The sequence below is a fragment of the Bos grunniens genome, chromosome 18, assembly GCF_055505025.1.
Source record: "Bos grunniens cultivar Pamir isolate PY7600 chromosome 18, Bosgru_T2T1.0, whole genome shotgun sequence".
Lineage (NCBI taxonomy): Eukaryota > Metazoa > Chordata > Mammalia > Artiodactyla > Bovidae > Bos > Bos grunniens.
The window spans coordinates 64,991,957-65,008,500 of NC_141182.1; the positions used below are offsets into that span (position 1 = coordinate 64,991,957).

The 16,544-nt window shown below is 47.7% G+C and overlaps 1 protein-coding gene across 1 annotated transcript in view; it reads left to right on the forward strand.

Annotated features, from left to right (window-relative positions):
- Nucleotides 1–12,702, forward strand: part of LOC147354800 (uncharacterized) — a 43,176-nt gene extending 30,474 nt beyond the window's left edge. The window contains 3 exon segments of the mRNA XM_086354959.1: nt 11,582–12,391; nt 12,393–12,477; nt 12,480–12,702. Coding sequence (XP_086211085.1) covers nt 11,582–12,391; nt 12,393–12,477; nt 12,480–12,550 — 966 coding nt within the window. The 3' untranslated portion in view covers nt 12,551–12,702.
- The last annotated feature ends 3,842 nt before the right edge of the window (nt 12,703–16,544 follow it).

The following is a 16,544-nucleotide window of genomic DNA, read 5'->3' on the forward strand; positions in this document are numbered from 1 at the left end:
GATGGATATATCTTTCCTTTTCTCCTTTGCCTTTCACTTCTCTTCTTTTCTCAGCTATTTGTAAGGCCTCCTCAGACAACCATTTTGCTTTTTCGCATTTTTTTCTTTCTTGGGGATGGTCTTGATCACTGCCGCCTGTACAATGTCACGAACCTCCATCCATAGTTCTTCAGACACTCTGTCTATGAGATCTAATTTCTTGGGTCTGTTTGTCACTTCCACTGTATAATCGTAAAGGATTTGATTTAGGTCATACCTGAATGGTCTAGTGGTTTTCCCTACTTTCTTCAATTTAAGTCTGAATTTGGCAATAAGGAGTTCATGGTCTTAGCCACAGTCAGCTCCAGGTCTTGTTTTTGCTGACTGTATAGAGCTTCTCTGTCTTTGGCTGCAAAGAATATAGTCAAAGTGATTTCGGTATTGACCCTCTGGTGATGTCCATGTGTAGAGTCTTCTCTTGTGTTGTTGGAAAAGGGTGTTTACCATGACCAGTGCGTTCTCTTGGCAAAACTCTGTTAGCCTTTGGCCTGCTTCATTCTGTACTCCCAGGCCAAACTTGCCTGTTACTCCATGTATCTCTTGACTTCCTACTTTTGCATTCCAGTCCCCTTGATGAAAAGAACATCTATTTTGGTGTTAGTTCTAGAAGGTCTTGTAGGTCTTCATAGAACTGTTCAACTTCAGCTTCTTCGTCATTAGTGGTTGGGGCATAGACTTGCATTACTGTGATGTTGAATGGTTTGCCTTGGAAACAAACAGAGATCATTCTCTCGTTTTTGAGATGCACCCAAGTGCTGAATTTCGGACTCTTGTTGACTATGAAGACTACTCCATTTCTTCTAAAGGGATTCTTTTCCCAGAGTAGTAGATATAATAGTCATCTGAATTAAATTCACTCACATCAGTCCATTTCAGTTCACTGATTCCTAAAATGTAGATGTTCATTCTTGCTGTCTCCTCGTTGACCACTTTCAATTTGCCTTGATTCATGGGCCTAACGTTCCAGGTTCCTATGCAATATTGTTCTTTACAGCTTCGCACTTTACTTCCATCACCACTCATCCACAGCTGGGCCTTGTTTTTGCTTTCGCTCAGCCTCTTCATTCTTTCTGGCGTTTTTTCTCCACTCTTATCCAACAGCATATTGGGCACCTACCACCTTGAGGCCTTCATCTTTCAGTGTCATATCTTTTTGCCTTTTCATACTGTTTATGGGGTTCCCAAGGCAAGAATACTGAAGTGGTTTGCCATTCCCTTCTCCAGTGGGCCACGTTTTGTCAGAACTCTCCACCATGACCCATCCATCTTGGGTGGCCCTACCCAGCATGGCTCATAGCTTCAATGAGTTAAACAAGGCTGTGATCTGTGTGATCAGTCTGATAGTTTCCGTGATTCCGTGTGGTGGCTTTTCTTGTATTGGAGCACAGGCTCAGCGGTTGTGGTGCACGGGCTTAGTGGCTCCAAGGCATGAAGGGAAGGGATCTTCCGAGGCCAGGGATTAAACCCTTGTCCCTTGCATTGCAAGGTGGATTCTTAACCACTGGACCCTCAGGGAGGCCCTGTTGCAGCTCCTAAGTAGCAGAAACTAACAAACGGTAGGTCACACCACAGCCTGTACGTTCACTCTCTCCTCTGGAACCGTGCGTGGAGTGCCTGGAGATGATACCCATAAAGTAAACTTTGCAAGCCAGGCAGGCTTCTTTCTGGTAGACAGTTTTGGCCTGAGCCAGGAACATGGCATTTCGGGGGCTGGAAGTGTGTGGACCAAAGGAAAAGCATACTGGTTGTTCCGGAAGCCCTCAGAGGGTCTACACAATTGCCAGGATCCTCCCCACTGCCCCATCTGCTGAGACGTGAGAAAGATACGATCTTTTCTATCAAAGGAGAAGCTATAAGAAACAAAAAGCGGTTCATTCTTAGGACACTTGAACAGAAAGGTGTATACCCGGCTTATAAATAAGATTCCTAAAATGGCAGCTAGTTGCCAATCCTTTGTTCTTTTCACTCCCTGATTCTCCTTCCTCACCAGGACGTTTTGGCGGGCTAACTTCACGGGCTTTATCCTGGACATGAGGAAAGAACTAAAAGGGTGGGGAAAATAGTTACTATAAATCATCCAATCAAAAACTTAGATGGCCTCCGGGAAGATTGTAACTGTGTCACTCTCAGCCTGTGAGCGGCTGGAGGAGGGAACCTGCATTTTAGGAATGAAAACAGCAGATTTCCCACTCCATGTGCTTACTCCCAGACTTTTGTAGCGCACCCTTCTGCAGAAGTAAAGACTGCCTTACGGAGCCATCTTTGATTGTCTGTCTTACTCCCGCAATACCGTTTGAGAGCATTTCCAGCAGGCGTGTCCTGGGAGGGCCAGACAGTGTGCTCATTTGCTGGAGGCTCCATCCTGCTCAGCCAGGACAGACAGACAGCCCATCCGAGGCCTGACTACAGCCTGCACCGTCCTCAGCAGTTCCTGGTCCCTGGTCCTGAGGCATTTCCTCCGGGACACGTACTGTCAGGTCTCAGGTAGAGATGAGCAGGGATGGCTCCTGTGGATTCTCCCTGGGAGTCTCCAGGATTCAGACAGCAACGGGAGCCCGTCCAGGCCCGTCCACTTCATGGTGGTATCACCGCCTTGGGTCACGCTCCTGTGAGGTGGGCGATGATGAGTCTGCTCTTCTGCCCACGTCTGCAGAACTACTTTCAGCGGTGGCTGAAGTGAATATAACTTCGAAGTTTACTTAAAACATCTCACGTCTTCGTTAACTGGGGTTTTACTCTGCCAGTGGGTCAAGGGAACCTGGGTTTAAATCCCGCCTCTGCTCTCAGCTCATGTAAACTCTGGGTGAGCTGGTTGAGCTCCCTGGGCCTCAGATCCCATTACTAACATGAATTTGATGGCAGCACTGACCCCATGGGGGTCAGTAGCCAGTCATGTGGCCAGTCACCCAGTGTTTCTGCTATAAATATTTTGTCTTTCGTTCTCATAAATGTTATCATTCAATGAGAGTCTTTGTATTGACTCAGAAATTATTCAAGATTCAGAGAAAGTAAGCGAGGGCCCCAAGTTCGTTCCACAGGCAAGTGTTGATTTAGGACTTTGAATTCAGACCTCAGAAATGGGGCTTCAGAGCTGGGGACTTTCAGTCACTTCAACAAAACATGCAAAGTGCTCACCATGAGGCAGGCACGCAGTGGGGACCGTTGGGGCCTGTGTGCTGTCACTGTGATCATTATTGGTGTTGGGATTTCATGTACATTTTCACCCTTTTTCTTTCTCATTTTTCTGACATCGTTGTGCCCTTAACCATGTGTGCCCCACAGCCCCTGCAAACGGTGCTGACCTCGTGTCGTTCTCCATCGGCTCCCACACGGGAGGCTCCCGTCTCCTCTGTGGCTGCAGTCAGCCCTGGGTGGCGGCCGCCGCCTTGTGTCCCGCGCCGAGCGCAGCCCGTAGGAGGTGTCCGGTCTCTGTGCCTTCGCCATGGAGAGGAATGGGCTCTGATCCCACCACGAGCCCCGAGACCAACACCGCTGCCTCTTGACTTTCCAGGTGCCTGTTACTTACGAGGACGTGGCTGTGACTTTCACCCAGGAGGAGTGGGGGCATCTGGGCCCCATGCAGAGGACACTGTACTGGGAGGTGATGCTGGAGACCTGCAGGCTCCTGGTGTCTCTGGGTAAGGCCCCCCACTCTGCTTCTCTTCTCCCTCTGGCTCCAGGTCCAGCGGTCTGAGAAAGCCTCTGCGGCCCAGCCAGCCTCCTCCCCCAGAGCTTCAGTTGTTTTCTGTTCTCAGCCCTTCCTGCCTGGGCCTCGTAGGTCTCACTGAGGGAGGGTTGGACCAGAAGCCTAATTTGCCTTTGGTCACAGCCCAAGGAGAAGGGTGTGTTGGGACAGAATGGGGTTATCTCACAGAACCCAGAGGTCGGAATTCCTGCTGGGCTGCCTAAGGGGCTGATGCAGTGACTTAGAGAAGCGTGTTCCGCCCTGGCTTCTGGGGCTCCCGTTCTGCCTCTCTGTGGGTTCGCCGTGTCGCTTTCTTTTTGCAGTGCTTCCTTTTCCTTTTGCCGCTGCAGCTACTTTACAGAAGGAAGTAAGTCTCCAAGTGCTTGCTCTCTGACGCCTGCACCCCCTACCTCTGTTTCCTTCCGCATGTCTGTCTTGTGCCTGTGTTCATGCTCTCCTCGTGTCCTTCTCCCACACGCTGTCCTCAGAAGGTAAGGAAAGTAGGGCTGTTGGCATGAGTCCCTCAGAAAGCTTGATCCACTTAGAAGGCACATCTTGATCGTGAACAGCTCTCCTTGCATTTTTTGGTGGCGTGAGTCCTTTCTTTTGTGAAATCTTGACAAGAGTAAGTGATACTTGATGTTTGTACACATGTCTCTATTTGATCCAATCATGGTGTGGGATTCCCACCCCAAGTTTTTATTTTTAGTAGTTTGTGAAATACTGAATTCAGGTGTCCCCAGGTCCGCCCCTCCCTCCAGCCCCATTTCCTGAGCTCTGACTCCCCTGCTCGTGTCACCCTCTCCCCACCACAGCCACTTGTCTGAGGCTGCTGGCCTCACACCCACCGTTTGCCGTTTCCCTCTTACTGGAGCACTTGGGAGACCAGGTCTGGTGCTAGGCCCCTGGCGGCGAATCCCTGCTCTGCTGCCCTATCCGTGAGCGGTGTGTCCCTGGGCAAGTGACTGAACCCTGCTGTGGGTCCATTATCGCATAGGCAGTATCTCCTGAAGTAACACAGCGTCTTCCTCCCATGGCCGGCAGTCCTGAGGGCGAGCGAGTGCGGGTTAGCCGATGTGGCCCCCCGCTGCCGTCACTGCCGTTAATGACGTCATCACCCTCCTTGTCAGGGTCATGCGCTTGGACTCAGCATTTTCTGAAACAGTGTTGGGTAGCTCTGTACTTAAATAGGCCGGGTGCCAGAGGTGAGTAGACCTCCATTCATGTCATGGCTGCAGCGGGTCATTTCATCTGCCTGACCCCCGTTTCTTTATCTGTAAAATGGTGCTTATTGCAGTATGTACTTAACGTGGGTGCTGTAAGGAAATCCTGCAATAGAATTTTTCATGCAAGGTCCACAAGGACGGTCAAAATAGTACTTTGCTTAGGACCTAAAAGGACACAGATCTGTGCAGACATTTACCTTGTTCTTGAATGAACAGACTCAATATTTTAGATACGTATGTCGTTTCTTTTCTAAATTAGTTGGTAAACTTAATTCTTTTTTTTAATGCATTTAAATTAAATTGCTTGGCATAGTCCCTGGAATATGGTTATACCTGTAAATAATGTTTTTTTAAGACTTTTTTTAAAGTCAGTTTTAGGGTCACAAAATTGAGAGGAAGTACAGAGATTTCCCACAGTCAGCTCCCTGCACTGGTGCATGGGTGGTTGTTTAGGCACTCAGTCGTGTCCGACTCTTTGTGACCCCATGGACTGTAGCCCACCAGGCTCCTCTGTCCATGGGATTCTCCAGGCAGGAATATTGGAGTGGGCTGCCATTTCCTCCTCCAAGGGATCATAGCCTCTTTCCTTATCTGTGTTCTCCCTACATGGTACATTCGTTACAGCTGATGTACCTACATTAACACATAATGACATGAAGCCCATAGTGTGCATTCGGGTTTACTCTTGGTAGTCAGTGAGTTTGGATGGATGACGTGTATCCACCATAGTATCGTACAGATTATTTTTGTGGCCCTAAAAGTCCTCTCTGTTCACCCCCAACCCTCACCAGCCACTGATCTTTTTTGACTGTCTTCATTTGTATTTTCCAGAATGTCACATAGCTGTAATCTTATAGTACTTAGGCTTTTCAGATTGGCTTCTTTCACTCAGTGACGGGCACCTGTTTCTTCACGTCCTTTCATGGCTTTTTGATGCTGAATGATATTGTCTGGATGTGCCATAGTTCATCCACTTACCCACTGAAGAAATCTAAAGTGAAAGTGAAAGTCGCTCAGTCGTGTCCGACTCTTTGGGACCCCATGGACTGTCCATGGAACTCTCCAGGCCAGAATCCTGGAGTGGGTAGCCTTTCCCTTCTCCAGGGGATCTTCCCAACCCAGGGATCAAACCCAGGTCTCCCACACTGCAGGCAGATTCTTTACCAGCTGAGCCACAGGGAAGCACATCTAGGTTGCTTCCAAATTTTGGCAGTTATGAGAAAAGCTGCTGTAAATGTCCGTGTGCAGGCGTGCAGGTTTTTAGGCAGACGTAGGTTTTCAGGACCTTTGGGTAAAGAGTGAGGACTATGATTGATGCACCCTGTGGTGAAGGTATGTTTAGTTTTTTTGAGAACCCACCAGACTTCAGAACAGTGGCATCATTTACATTCCCACCAGCGTGGAATGAGGGTTCCTGGAGCTCAGCATCCTCCGCAGCCTTTGGTGTTGTCAGTGTTCCTGTTTTACCCCTTCTCGTAGGTGTGCGCTGGTGTCTAGTTTTAATTTGCATTTCCCTGATGACAGTCTAAAGGAAATCAGTCTTGAATATTCGTTGGAAGGACTGATGCTGAAGCTGAAGCTCCAATACTTTGGTCACAGGATGTGAAGAACTAACTCATTGGAAAAGACCCTGATGCTGGGAAAGATTGAAGGTGGGAGGAGAAGGGGACGACAGAGGATGACATGGTTGGATGGCATCACCGACTCGATGCACACGAGTTTGAGCAAACTCTGAGAGTTGGTGATGGACAGGGAGGCCTGGCGTGCTGCAGTCCATGGGGTCGCAAAGAGTCGGACAGAACTGAGCGCCTTAACGTACAACAGTCTGTGGAGCATCTTTTCATATGCTTATTTGCCATCTGTATGTTGTCTTTGGTGAGATGTCTTTTAAGGTCTTTGCTCTTGCCTTTGGGGAGGTGTCTGATAAGGTATTTGGCTCATTTTAAAATGGGGTTGTTTTCTTACTGTCTTATTTTAAGAAATATTTGTATTTTTGGACAACTGTCTTTTATCAGGTATGTCTCTTGCAAATATTTTCTGCTATCTGTGTGTGGCTTGTCCTCTCATATCTTTTGGCAGAGCAGAAGTTTATAATTTTTATGAAGTGCAGCTTATCCATCATTTCCTTCATGGGTTATGCCTTTGGTGTTATATCTAGGAAGGTATCATGTACCTATAGTCACCTAGGTTTTCTCCTATAATATCTTATAGGAGTTTTATGGGTTTGTGTTACATTTAGATCTGTGATCCACTTTGAGTTAATTTTTGTGAAGGGGATAAGGTCTCTGGGATAAGCCACAGTTCAGTGAAATCTTCTCAGGAAGTGACATTTGAGCTGAGACCCAAAGAATGAATAGTAAGCTAGTCGGAGCAAACTGGGAAAAAACAGCCTTCCAGCTGCCAGGACAGCACATGCAAAGGCCCTGAGGTCACAGGGGGCATGACTCCTGACAGCCAAAGGGCAGACTCCTTAATTTGCATTGCCCTGTCCCTGAGCACATAAGCAGATGGGGTGAACATCTGCCTAGTGATGACTGGTGAGTCCTGGGCTCTGCTTTAGGATCTGCAGGTGCACTTTCTGTGTGGGTCCCGGTCCTTCCGCCAGCGACTTCTCTGCATCCCTGACCCCCTCATTGTTGATGTGTGTTTGGCTGCACATTACAGAGCAGCTTCAAGCAGTCTGTGCCCAAAGGAAATGCATCATGTTGTCTAAGAAGCTCAGAGGGGACGCTGGCTCCCAGGTGGGGGAGCCAACCCAGGCGTCCATTTCTCCACATCCTTGGTCCCGGTGCGCAGGCCAGTCGCCTCACAGACCTCGTGAGATGCTTCCCGAGGGCAGGAGCAGCTGACGTGGTCACCTGTGGGCCTTAGCTGCCGTCTGTGGGACGATGGAGACCAGACTCCACAGCTGCCAGGTTGGCCGCCAGCACCTGGGGAGCATTTAAGTCCACTGGTACTTGGACCTCTCCCCACAGACTTTGTCTGACCTGTTCTGTGCTGGTAACGGGACACCCTGGGTGTTCCTGGTGTTCAGGGAGGCAGCGGAGGACCCTGACTCCACTGAATTAGGTAAAGTCTTCAGGAAATAGTCTGAGCAGTGCGGGGTTCTGGGGATTGGGGAGGGGTCCTGTCTGTGCAGCTGGCAGTCACATCTGCCGTCTTTGGGGACTGAGGGTGGTGTTCTCACATGTTTCCCAGGCGCAGGGTTCTGTTTGCCTGGAGGGGAGCAGCCACATGTTGGGGTCTCTTCCAAACCCTGCAGTCCTGGTCTCGGTTGAGAGGCTTCTTTCTTCTTCCCACATATTCCCCACATTGTCTTTTTTTCTCTGTGAACAGGATGTCCTTTGCCTGAGCCAGAGCTGATCTCCCCAGTGGAGCCCGGCCCTGAGTCACAGACATCAAGGAGCGGGCCCACCCCCAGCTCCTGCTTGGGTGAGTACCCACAGCTGGCTAGGGGGGTCACAGCCCATCCGCTCTGTGAGAATGTTCTTGTCATGGCCACTCTGGGCACGCAAGGTCCCTGCCGCCTTTGAACCCGTGCTTGCCCTGCCCTGTGACGCTGCCGGGAGGTGTGGGGTGTGTCAGGTACGTTCAGGCTCTCGGCTCCATGAGCGTGGGCTTACAGACTAGGTGTAATGCAGCACACAGCCTTGCGGCCCAAGGGTGCTCCGTGGTCTTTGTATGTGAGTTTGGCCCAGGTAAACCCAGCTGCTCGAACCAATCTCCACGGCACAGTGTACGGAAAAGGGCTCTTCTTGAGCCAAGGACCGCGTGGGTCCGTGGGATCTGTGAGCAGGCAGTTCTTCAGGGAGGCTGCCTTCCGTCATTCGGGTGGGCCCTCCAGGGTTCCTGGCATCCTGCAGCTGGCGCAGGGGTGACAGAGGAGAAGGGAAGGTGTCACAGCCATTGCCAACACGGTGTTTTCCCTCACATTCCACTGACTCGAAACTTGACCTTGTCATCTGGTACCCGGGGCTGGGAAGAGAGGCTGCATGTGCCCACGGAGAGGAAAGACACGGTTTGGTGAGCGTGGTTTGTTACACTCTGTCCGGTTCAGGAAAACTGCAGTTGTCGTGGTTTCTGCCTCATTGGGTGGTTAGAGGATGTACTGGATTGTGTGTGAAATTGCTCCTCACTGGGCCTGGCCGTAGAGTGGCTCAGCAGACGTGAGCTGTTGGTGTCATGGGACTACTGCTCTTGAGTCAGGGCAGTGTCTCACGTTTCCTCCTGGACAGCAGGAGCCATTCTCACCTTCTCCACCACCGACACTCCCCGCATTGAGCGGACAGAGGCAACCTCTTGCTCTCGTCTTCTGTCCTCTTTGCCTAAACCTCAAGGCTCCTCACACTGAACACGCCCGAGAGAGAGCTCGGACCTTGCCCACTCCCCCTGCCTCGCGTGCAGGTCAGGAGGCAGGCGCACCTCACACGGCTCCTCGGCACCCCTGTCTCCACCAGCGCCTCCGTCCAGGGGCACCAAGCCCTGGCCGTTGGGCACGCATGCCTCTAGTCCGTCACCTCCACCAGCTGTATGAGACCCGGCCCCACCCTCAGTCCAGGCTTTCGGCTTCTGCCTGGGTGGTGCCAGCACGCTCCTGGCTGTTCTCCCTGCCTCTGCTGTGCCCCTTTGTCTGTCTGTCCTGTCTCCCACACTGACCCCCACAGCCTCTCCCCAGGCCCCGAGGCCTCAGCCCGTTTTCATGTCAAAAATAGAGCCTGGCCCTTGTGCTGCTCCATCCTTAACGCTCCCCTTCACGGAGTGTCCTGTGTGTGGCTTCCGTCCTCGCCTCCCTCTGGCTGCTGTTTCCACACGGTGATGTCTGTGTTCCAGTACTGCTCTCTCACCCTCTCCCTGCCCCGTTTCCACATGTCTGTTCTCTGTGCCTGAGTCCCCATTGCTGCCCTGCATACAGGATCATCTTTTTGTTCTTAAATGACTCTCCAAGGTTAACCCACACATTCGTGGTCTCCCACCTTCAGTTTGCATGCTTCCCGGTTAGGCCGGTGCACACACTGGACTAATCCATAATGAAAAGTTGCATCTGATTGACTGACGTTTTTGCCGTGTCTGGCCCTCTGCTGCGCACGGCATAGGCGGTGTGTTGCTTCGTCTTCACAGCGGTCCTACAAGTTCTCGCTTTAGCTTTAATTTTCAAAAGAGGGAAATGAAGGCCTATGACATTTGAGTACCTTGCCAGATGCCATAAAGCTAACGTTGAGTTCTTTTGGAATTCGGGCCTAGGTTTTTGTGGTCAGAGACCATAATACTCACATGACCTCTAACTTCTGTTTGGTGGAGCCCAGGTACAGGTTTCACTTCATCGTTCTATGGGCTCATTGTCGTCACTGATTCATGAATGACCTTGACTGATTGATGTAGGAATGAAATTATTTCTCTGCTCATTCATTTCTTTTTGAACATAATGCACTTAACATCCCTAGACTCCAGTATGAGAACCTTGCTCATGCCCTCCTGTCTCAGCGTGGGCTCCTGTAAAAAGAAAGCCACAGCCCAGGCAGCTCAAGCAGCAGACTTGTGTCTGTCAGTTCAGGAGTCTGGGAAGACTGGATCAAGGTGCTGGCAGATCCCGGCTGAGGAGGGCCCGCTCCTCTGTGTGCAGATGACAGCTTTCTCATCCTGTCCTCAGGAGCAAGCTGTCTCCTCTTTCTTCTCGTAAGGACACTAATCCCATCTCAGGAACCCTCCTCTCTCCAACCTTGTGCCCTCACGCAGGGCAGCTCCCTGGTTCTGGAAGACTGCGTGTGTGTGCGTTCTCTTTCCTAAGGCTGGAGGAACCTCCTCATTTTCTCTACCACATCCGTAGGTCTGCCCTTACCAGCAAGCCTCCGCAGCCCATCCCTGTCTCCCATCTGGGAGCTCTGGGTACCCTTTGCTGGCTCCCCTGTGCAGAGCACCATGAGGTGTGGTTTGGAGCACACTCACCACACGCAGTGTCATCAGCCCTCTGTCTGCCCTCCTAGTCTCCAGACATTCTGTCCCCTGTCCATACTCTCCCCCTGGGCTTTCCCTTTAAAATTTTCAAGAATTCAAACAGGAGAAAGAAAGAAATTGCAAACCTGAGTTTCAGAGACCTGAAAAGACAGCAGGCTGAAAAGACGGCCACTGTCTTCATCCTACTCTCACTGCCACGGTGATTTAGTTTCTTCTACACTGCCATCACTTACGAGCCTTTTTGTGTATTGTCTTCCCTCCAGGTGACAACACAAAACCTGAGACCCCACAGCCTGCCCCTTCCCACCCAGCCCCATCTGAGGAAGTCTCGCCCCAGAAACGACCAACTCAGCAGGCCTCAGGGCACTCCCAGCTGGGGCAAACCAAGGATGCGGATAGGCCATTGGAGATGCGGGAAGGTCCCCTAAGACCAGGGACAGGCCCCCAGGGGAAGGAACTCCCTGGGAAAGTAAAACCTGATCATCATGGTTTAGGGACAGATGACTGTCTGCCCTCGAGGACTGCACAGCAGCGAGTCCCTCCAGGAGACATTCTTTATGAACGGGAGTCACGTGGGCTGGTGAAAGGACCCCTGACTCATGAAGGGAACTTCCCCTGTAAGTGTGGGGAATGTGGGAAAGCTTTTAACACACATGGCTTCCTTGTTCGACATGAGCAGCTTCACTCTGGAGTGAAGCCCTATGGATGCACAGAGTATGGGAGAGCCTTCAGCAAGAGCACACACCTCCTCCAGCACCACCTGATCCCCACCAGGGAGAAGCCCTATGAGTGCAGTGAGTGTGGGAAGGCCTTCCACCGCAGGTCACAGCTCACAACGCACCAGCTGATCCACACCGGGGAGAAGCCCTATGAGTGCAGTGAGTGTGGCAAGGGTTTCTGTGACAGCACTAGACTCATTAAGCACTCCATCATCCACACCGGGGAGAAGCCCTACAAGTGCCTCGAGTGCGGGAAGGCCTTCTACCGCAAGTCGTACCTCAAGGAGCACCAGCGGATCCACACCGGGGAGAAGCCCTATGTGTGCACCGAGTGTGGAAGGGCCTTCGTCTACTGCTCCACTTTCATCTTACATAAAAGGGCCCACACTGGAGAGAAACCCTACGGATGCAAAGAATGTGGGAAGGCCTTCAGCAGTCGGTCAAGCCTTAGCCGGCACTTCACCATCCACAGTGCAGAGAAGCCCTACAAGTGCACGGACTGTGGGAAGGCCTTCAACCGCAGAGCATACCTCAGCAGCCACCAGCGGATTCACAGTGGAGAGAAGCCCTACACGTGCGTGGAGTGTAGGAAGACCTTCTGGTGGAGCTCAAGCCTTGTTCGACACTCCATCATCCACACTGGAGAGAAGCCATGTGAGTGAAGCGAGTGTGGAAAGGCCTTTAGTCGCAGCTCATCCCTCACTCAGCGTCAAAGGGTTCATACTGGGGGAAGCCCTGTCAGTGTGACAGATGTGGGACAACCCCGCACACTTACCTCGTTCCACGTTTAGAGTTGAACCTCTAAGAACTCTTTCTGGGGAAAGACTTCTGCATGTAACCCCTGAGGAAAATCTTTTGCCAAGGAAACATCTTACTCAGAATCTGATCATTCATACCAAAGAGAAATCCCCTCATTTTCTTCCCTGTGAGAAAATCTATTTGCAGGGTATCAGTTGTCATCTAAAGAATCAGGTTAGAAATGGAGTCAGCCTAGAAACTTGTTCTATATCTGAAAATTCACACGGGAGAGTGAGCCAATCTTTATTGTGCACTTAGCAAAGCCTTCAGGCACATCTTCCTCCTCAGTTTACACTGCAAAATTATCTCGGGTATTTAAACAAAAGAGGAAGAGACATGGAAGAGAAGAAGAAGTGCAAACACAGCTTTCAGATTTCCATGACGAGCCCGTGGCAGTTTGTCGTCCCTTACCTGAGGTAAGAGGAGTGTTGCAGAGATCAGAGGACCGCGTTCCTTCTGTTTTATCTTGTATACACACGCGCTCCTGTCCACTGTCGGGAGAGTTAAACAGTTGAGGGTGCATCTGAAAAGATTCACTGAAAATCACTTTTGCTTCCCTAGTAGCTCAGACAGTGAAGCATCCGCCTGCAATGCAGGAGACCCGGGTTTGATCCCTGGGTTGGGAAGATCCTCTGGAGCAGGAACTGGCAACCCACTGCAGTATCCTTGCCCAGAGAATTTCATGGACAGAGGAGCCTGGCGGGCTACAGTCTGTGGGGTTGCAAAGAGTCAGACACGACTGAGCAGCTAACACACACACCTTTGTTCTACAGCATTGTCTCTACCCTTGAGTAGCCTGTATCTTTATGAGAAATATGAAGGCTTGACTTACAATACACTTTAATATTTAAGGAGATAAAGATATATGTATGGATGAACCCATTTTACTGAAATGATTGATATTTTTGAAACATAATGTGTCATGTGTCTTTAACCAGCTGGCACTCATACTTAATCTGTTTATCTTTTTATTTGTCGTAGGGTGAGGAGGACAGTATAACTGTGCAACCTTCCCAGATGAATCCCAGTTCTTCCCTCTGATTCTTCTTAGGCTTCACGAACACTTCAGTGATTTTCTAGAGGTTGAATTGCAGCCACAACAGAACAAAACACACAGCTAAACTAAGCTAAATGATAGCACTACATTCAGAGAAGGAATCTCATTTTTCATCTTACAAAAGATTGTGTGAAGATTCACTGTCAAGTAAAGTGACTAGAATTTCACCGATTGAAATGAGCTTGTGTCAGTACAGCTACAGGTGAGTTCCACACGTGTCGCCATTGGCTTAGTCCCAGTGTAAGGACTAATGACTAATGTCATTGGTCAGGGTATTTTGAGATTCCTTCCTTTTATTTTTTTAAGCAACATGTGATAGTATTATTACCTCACATTAAGAAATATACTGTACAGAAAGGCATAAAAATAATCATGTATTCACTCTGAACGCTTCTCAGGGCTTTTCAAATGACTACATGTCTAGTTCTGTATGGCCGTCGTAGGCCATGTCATTTCTGTTGTGTTAATCTATGGCGTTATTGTGAAGGCCACTCTTCATGCTTTTCATGTCTTGTCTAAGAAGTCTTCGGCAAGCTCTAGGTTCTTAAATCTCTGATACATGTTGAGTTACTTTTTGTGTTAACCAGGTTGTGTTTTTCTTGCCTAAGAATGTTCGGTTGTTCTGACACCATTTGAATAGTTGAAAAGACTGTCCTGCCTCTATTGAATTGAACTTAGTGAAAAAAAAATCTGTTGGGCATATTAATTTTTGGACTGTTTCTGAGTTCTTTATGTTATCCTACTGATCTGTGTATTTAAACCTCTGTCAATACATTATCTTGAATACTGTAGCTATCATTAAATCTTAAAATTGGATAAAGTACTTCCATCTTCTTTATGGTTTTTTTTTCTTTATAGTTTTTAAAATTGATTTAGCTTCCCATGTCAATTTTTCCTTTGGTTTTCTGTTTAAGTTTTAACATGTGCTGGTCTATATATTAAAAACATCTCGTGGGGTTTTTATAGAAATTCCATTAATCTATGGATCATTTTTGGTGAGATTTGGCATCTTTATTATGTTGAGTATTCCACTCCATGAACATGGTATGTCTCTTCATTTATTTGGATCTCTGATTTATTTCATAAGTGTTTTATAATTTTCAGCTTACAGATCCTGAGCATACTTTGTTAGGTTTTTATTGAGTTTTAACTTCAGTTTTATCATTGTCATTACTGTTATTGAGAAATATAATTAATTTTTATATGTTGACTTTGTATCCTATGCCCTTGCTGGACCCATTTATTAGTTCTAGCAAGTTTTTTGTGGGCAGATTCCTCAGGATTTTCTTCATAAGCAATAAGTTATCTATCTGCAGCTCAGCTCAGATGGTAAAGAACTTGCCTGCAATGCAGGGGGCCCAGGTTCAATCACTGGGTTGGGAAGATCCCTGGAGCAGGAAAGTGGCAAGCCATTCCAGTATTCTTGCCTGGGAAATCCATGCAGAGAGGAACTTGGTGGGCTGCAGTCCCTGGGGTCACAAAGAGTTGGACACAACTGAGCGAATAACACCTGCGGATAGTGAGCATCTTATTTCTTCCTCCTTAGGTGTATCCCTTTTATTTCCTTTTTCTTTCTTTATTCTGCTAGCCAGAACTTCCAGTACAGTGTTGAATAGAAATGATGAGAGGACACCCATGTCTTGTCTTAATGTTAAGGGGAAAGCGTTCAGTGCTGCTTGATCATTAAATAAGATGACAGTATGGGATTTTATGTAGATGTTTTAAAACCAAGTTTGGTAGGTTTCCCTCCTCATTTGCAAAGACCTTTCATTATGAATTGGTGTTGAATTTTGTCAAATACCTTTTCTCTTGCAGCTGATGCGACCACATGACTTTCCTTCTGCGGCCTGTGTATACGATGGGTTGTCTGACTGGGTTTGAATGTTGATGCAGCCTTCATTTCTGCAGCAAACCCTGTAGTTACAGAATATGGAGCACACACACACACACACACTCTTTCTGCCAGTATTTTGTCGAGAAATTTTATGTGTAAAATCGTGAGCATATTGGCCAATTTTTTTTGGCACTGCTGTCTGAATAATACTGGCCTCCCAAAATGACCTTTGAGTGTTTCTCCCTTTTTCCCTCCCAGCCTGGTTGAGATTTTGAGAGTTGGTTTTCTTTCTTCTCTAAATATTTGGTAGAATTCTCTGGTGAAACCATTTTGGCCTGGAGATCCCATTTAATGGAATTCATTAACTGGACTTCATGAGAATATGTAGGGATGTCATTAGCTTTGATACATTGTAAAGCAAAGTTTCAAGTTGAATATCTTATAATGATTTAAAAACAGCAAAATTATGCTTTGAATAATAGGACTTGAGCACTTCAAAGGACCGTAGAGACCCTCTTCAATTTAATGATTAGAAAACTGAGGTGCAGAGAAGGCAGGTGACTAGTGCAAGCCCATATTCTCAAGATAAGGCCAGATAGTGTCCGTTTCTCCTAGCCTGTTGGAATTCTGCCCTTTATACTGCTTATAAAAGCCCTATCCAGTTGGCATTGAGTATGTGATTATTTTCAAAAAGCACATTTTGATGATCTTTGCTTCCTTCAGGCATAGGTTATTCTGTAACAATTTCAAGCACATCTTTAGATGTTTTCATTCACATCTTCTGTTACTAATCTGTGTCCTGTTTTATTTCACTGTTTTTTTTCATCCTATGCAAATTTGATTTTTATTTTTATGGTCTGTGTATTGTCAGTTTTATATATATTTATTTTGTGCTAAAAAGAAAACATCCTGCATTTAGTGTATGCAGTTCTATATGTATCTTATCAGGCCAGATTTATTCATCTTGGTGTATGAACCTGGTAGAACCTTACCAATGTTATTCCTGCCTTATAAAAATAACTGAGATAGCATTAAGATGTTTCAATTTATAGATGTAACTTTTTATTCTTAGAGTAAAATTGTTTTACATAAATTGATGTTTAAGATTGTATCCAAATTTTAAAATGTCTTCCTGCTATTTTCTTTCCTGAATCTATTTTTCAGATGCAAATACACACTTTTGTATTTTGATTTTATTTAATAACTTAATATATTTATTTTCCAAATTTTTATT